At 42.4% G+C, this 5,000-nt stretch overlaps 3 protein-coding genes across 3 annotated transcripts in view; 2 read left to right on the forward strand and 1 right to left on the reverse strand.

Moving 5' to 3' along the window:
• Positions 1-29: 29 nt before the first annotated feature.
• On the reverse strand, positions 30-3,933 carry LOC132043582 (DNA-directed RNA polymerase subunit beta-like; the record flags this gene model as incomplete). The annotated part of the gene is made up of 2 exons (XM_059434058.1): positions 3,917-3,933; positions 30-2,382 (listed from the first exon to the last, which is right to left on the reverse strand). Coding segments are annotated over exons 1-2 (2,370 nt in total), but the record flags the coding sequence as incomplete, so codon positions are not given.
• Positions 3,934-4,328: 395 nt separating this feature from the next.
• On the forward strand, positions 4,329-4,616 carry LOC132043585 (ATP synthase subunit 9, mitochondrial). The gene has a single exon (XM_059434061.1). The coding sequence runs from the start codon at positions 4,329-4,331 to the stop codon at positions 4,584-4,586; it is 258 nt and encodes an 85-aa protein (XP_059290044.1). The 3' UTR covers positions 4,587-4,616.
• Positions 4,617-4,895: 279 nt separating this feature from the next.
• LOC132043597 (NADH-ubiquinone oxidoreductase chain 5) overlaps positions 4,896-5,000 on the forward strand; it is a 2,455-nt gene continuing 2,350 nt past the window's right edge. The window contains exon 1 of the mRNA XM_059434072.1: positions 4,896-5,000. This exon is cut by the window's right edge and continues 124 nt beyond it. Coding sequence (XP_059290055.1) covers positions 4,896-5,000 — 105 coding nt within the window.

Consider the following 5,000-nt stretch of genomic DNA (forward strand, 5'->3'; position numbering starts at 1 on the left):
TCCTTATGACCAAACAAGGACCAGCTTACTTTTCGAGCGAGAGTTTCACGATCCCGACCAGCAACTTGTTGGGAGTAAGGGCATCCAAGCTTGCCCAACCTAGTAAAGGGGCTTGAATCGGTATTTTGTTTAGGAGAAACCCTACTAAGGAAAGGATGAGATATAGCATTAACTCCACTTGTTGGTATTCGTTGGGACGCATGCTTAGAACGGCCTCTAAGGGGTTGTTGTGTAACAAGTGCATAATGTCCACTAGAACGTCCGTGTATTTTATCATCAACCTGATGAATTAATTTCAAGATATAGGGCTTTCCTATTATCACAGGCTGTTCGAAAGGATCTCCCGTTCTTCCATCAAAAATGCGGCTTTTTCCTGGATACTCGGGTTCAAATACCCATGGATTGGCTGTTTGCTTACTGGCTTCATATAATTCAGAAAATACGAGTTTTCTCGAAGCCTCTTGTTCATATCTCTCATCAAAAGGGGCTATTCGATAATGTCTATCTAGCAAACTTCCTGCTAACCCAAGCGAGCATTCAAATATCTGTCCTACATTCATGCGTGAGGGTACTCCTAATGGGTTGAAGACCATATCCACGGGTCTCCCGTCTTGCAAATAAGGCATATCCTGTCTAGGCAAAATTTTTGAAATGATACCTTTATTTCCATGTCTTCCGGCTACTTTATCACCTACTTTGATTTCACGTTTCTGTGAAATATATACACGAATTATTTCGGGGTTATAACTTGACCCCCCCTTTTTCTGAACCCATCTCACATCAATAACTCGACCTTTACCACCTATAGGCAATTTTAAACAAGTTTCTTTTGAAGTCGATACCTGAATGCCAAGTATGGCCCGTAATAATCTATCTTCCGGAGCATACGAGGATTCTTTCGCCACCTGAGGCGTTAATTTACCTACTAAAATATCGCCCGTTTCAACCCACGATCCTAGCATCACAATTCCATTTTTGTCTAAATTTCGGAGTAAACGGCCCTCTAGATGCGGTATTTCCTTAGTGATCCTTTCAGGACCTTGGGTTGTCACATGCGTCTGAATTTCATATTTCCGTATGTGGAAAGAAGTATAAATATCACCATATACTAGACACTCACTAATGAGTACTGCATCTTCAAAATTGTATCCTTCCCATGGCATATAAGCCACTAATATATTTTTCCCCAAAGCGAGTTCCCCACCAACTGTAGCAGCACCATCCGCTAAAATTTGTCCCTTTTTAATGCATTTACCCCGGCAAACCTGAGGTTTTTGATGCATACAAGTATTTTTGTTTGAGCGTTGATACATAATTAATGGAATACTTAAAGTATTCTTATTTCCCGATAAAATTATCTTCTCAGTGTCAGTATAAAGGATTTTTCCCTCGTGTTCGGCTATAGCGGGAACCCCCGAATCTAAAGCCACTTGGCGTTCCAATCCAGTTCCAACAATGCACTTTTCGGACCGAGAAAGTGGAACTGCTTGACGTTGCATATTAGAACTCATTAAAGCTCGATTCGCATCATTATGTTCGATAAAAGGAATTAGGGAAGCTCCAATGGAAAAATATTGGAAAGGAAAAATGCTTCGAAGATGAACCTCTTCCCATGCGATAGTCAAAAATTCTTGGCGGTATCGAGCTGGTACAGCCTGTTCTTCTTGAATGCCCCGATTAAGAGCCAAAGAATTTCCTGCCGCTATCATATAATATTCATCTTGACTTGGTGATAAAAAAAGCATCCGTATCCGCGCCTTTTTTGATTTCTCAACGAGTTCATAAAACGGACTTTCTAATGACCCCCAATCACCAATCCTGGCATGAATTGATAAAGATCCAATAAGTCCCACATTGATTCCTTCAGACGTGTCAATGGGGCAAATACGCCCATAGTGACTAGGATGGATATCTCGTATTCGAAAATTAGCAGTTCGCCCTGTTAATCCGCCAGGGCCCAAATAACTCAACTTTCTCCCATGAACGATTTGTGTCAATGGATTAGTTCGATCCAAAACTTGAGATAATGGATGTAATCCGAAAAAGGATTCATAAGTAGTTGTTAACGGAGTTGAAGTTACCAAATTCTGAGGAGTAGGTATCAATTTATGCCTAATTGCTCCGCCTATAGTTCCCTTAACTACATTTTCTAAACGAGCCAGAGCCAACCCGAGCTGGTCTTGTAAAAGATCCGCTACAGAGCGAATACGTTTATTTTTCAAATGATTCATATCATCAAGTGTACCCATTCCAAATTTCATCCCAATCAAATGATCGGCAGCTGCTAATATATCTCGTGGTAACAAAAATATATTGTTCTGAGGTATATTAAGATTCAGTCTCCAGTTAATATTTCGGCGACCAATCCTCCCCAATTCACACCTTTGCCAGTGAAAGTTTTATCAGATCGATACCAAGAGTGGATACTACCCTTGAAAGGCAAACCAATTCCTTGCTCTCTGGCTATTATTCATAAAACCAATTGTAATTCTGGCATTTGTTTGTTTGAATGTTGGTAATGACTTCCAGGTCGGAACCCACCTTCACCCAAGGGTCATATGACCTTCCCCTGCTAGATTTACCTCCGACGGAGCTGACTGGGGCTTGTGCCTTTCCTTAGCCCTGCTAGATTGACTCAATATCTTTCCAGGATGATAACATTGGAGCGGTTGGAGTTGGATTGAATCGACTTCGTCTTCTTCCCTTAAATGAATCCCGTTCAAGCTGTGATAAGAGGACGTTTCCGTACCCCCTTACCTTATTCACTAGATTTTCACTGAATGACAGGGGACAGCTTCACTCCGTCAAGCCTCTAGGAGTAGTAAAGAACTATAGAAAGTTGTGGTTGGTTGTTGACCAACAAAAGCATGGGAGAAAACCAAGAAAAAGGGGGCATAGAGATTTCTTCTCTTATGAGATTGAGCGAGGAAATGCCAAAGCCAAGGCTAACTCTCTCTCCTGCGCTAGTGAATCATATGCCATCCTTAGAGTGCAGCAGGGACACCTTTAAAGGAGAGTGAGCCATCCCTTTAAGAAGGGCCTTATCGCAAAAAGTCTCTTTGAAAGGTCACTCTCATTAAAAGAAAAACTTCCTCTCTGTCGAGGATTTTCCTCACTAAGCTTGAAGGCGTTCCTCGGGGCAAGAAGTTTCAAGCTTGAAGGCAAGTGCCGTTATCCCGCCTTCATCAAATCTTATTGCACTAGCATTCGATGCATCAACTATGGCTGTTCCCTCCTCCAATACCGCTTATTCATCTGCACCTTCTATGGAATTTTGTTCAAAACAAGTTTACCTTTCCTTGCTCTTGCTTAGAGAGCTCCGTCACTCCTTAACAGGAAGGGCGGTTATAATGCTAAAGAAAGAGCTTGCAAACAGCAGCTTTCTATTCTATGTGCGCATTGTCTTCTTCATTCTAAAGTGCTGACTTGATCCTGGCCAAGTGCGGCAGATACGTAGGCAAACTTGAAAAGAGCCTCAGTCGGCAAATCCCTGGCCCTTTTCTTTCTTTTTTCCGCTCGACCGATTCATCGATGAGCTAAACCTTTATACGAAAGAGAACCCTCACCTAATGAAATGACCTCGCGCCAGTGCTACCCTTAAAAGGTTTTGACGGAGCTTAACCGCTCTTCCTGCGATTCTTCTTTTAATGAGAACAGCACGGAACTAGACTAAGGAAGTGCAAGGCTGCTTTCTCATACCGCGGGATCAGTATGAATTCCAAAAATAGGATACTCTTTAACCCAAAGAATAGGAAAAGCTTGAAAGACTTTAATCAAAACTCATCGGGATTCAAAGATCCCTTCCTTATTGATACAATTAGACCCGCCGCGGTATGCTCAGCTACGCCATTGATCCTTGAGTACTTGTGCTAAGTACATGCTCTCTCTCTTTTCTTTACTTATGCTTTACGCTTACAGGACTATGCTCTTCATTTCTCGAGGAACGCCTTTGAATTATAGCGGAAAAGTCCCGCACTTCATTACGAAAGACTGGGCCTTCTTAATCCTCCAATCGTGCAGTAGCTCTCGTATATAGAGAAGGGCAGCATTTAGGAGTAATCGATCTCACAAACTATCAATTTCATAAGAGAAGACGAAGACGGATCAAATTGAATAATCGAAGAGATATGGGACCCTAGCTACGAGTCAGTCCCTCTAACGTCGAATGATCTACTTGCTTGTACTTCTCTTTGTCGAGATTCAGTTGGTCTTCAGTCTACCACTCCGTGGGTACAAGATCGAAAAGAATGCATTCCAAGTGAGATGTCCAAGATTAAAGGAACGAGGGTAAGAATCGACGAGGAATCAATAAGATAGAAGATCAGTGAATGACAAAGCGTGAGGAGAATTCGAAACTCGAAATGTTAGAAGGTGCAAAATCAATAGGTGCAGGAGCTGCTACAATTGCTTCAGCGGGAGCTGCTATCGGTATTGGAAACGTCCTTAGTTCCTCGATTCATTCCGTGGCGCGAAATCCATCATTGGCAAAACAATTATTTGGTTATGCCATTTTGGGCTTTGCTCTAACCGAAGCTATTGCATCGTTTGCCCCAATGATGGCCTTTTTGATCTCATTCGTATTCTGATCGAAGAAAGAAGGTTTCATTCAGTCTCATAAAGCAAGCACCTCTTTCACATAAGAAAGTGGAGGCAGGCTTGGATACGATCTAAAATGATTCCACATGAAAGAGGACCGGGCAATCGCCCTCTTGAGTAATGGGAAGCGGGCTAGTCCCCGAAAATGCCCGTTAATCAAGCAAGTTGGGGAACAAAATCTTCCTTGTTAGTTACTCATTTCTTCGGTCGAGCGTTCTCCGGACGTCGAGAAATCTATCACTCAATCGCTGGCCGCTCTGTCATTGTCTGATTTTAGGTTTCTGATCACACTCGAAATTATGTATCTACTTATCGTATTTTTACCCCTGCTCGGTAGTTCCGTAGCAGGTTTTTTCGGACGTTTTCTAGGATCAGAAGGAAGCGCTATTCTGACCACTACGTGC

This window comes from Lycium ferocissimum, unplaced genomic scaffold, assembly GCF_029784015.1.
Source record: "Lycium ferocissimum isolate CSIRO_LF1 unplaced genomic scaffold, AGI_CSIRO_Lferr_CH_V1 ctg2594, whole genome shotgun sequence".
Lineage (NCBI taxonomy): Eukaryota > Viridiplantae > Streptophyta > Magnoliopsida > Solanales > Solanaceae > Lycium > Lycium ferocissimum.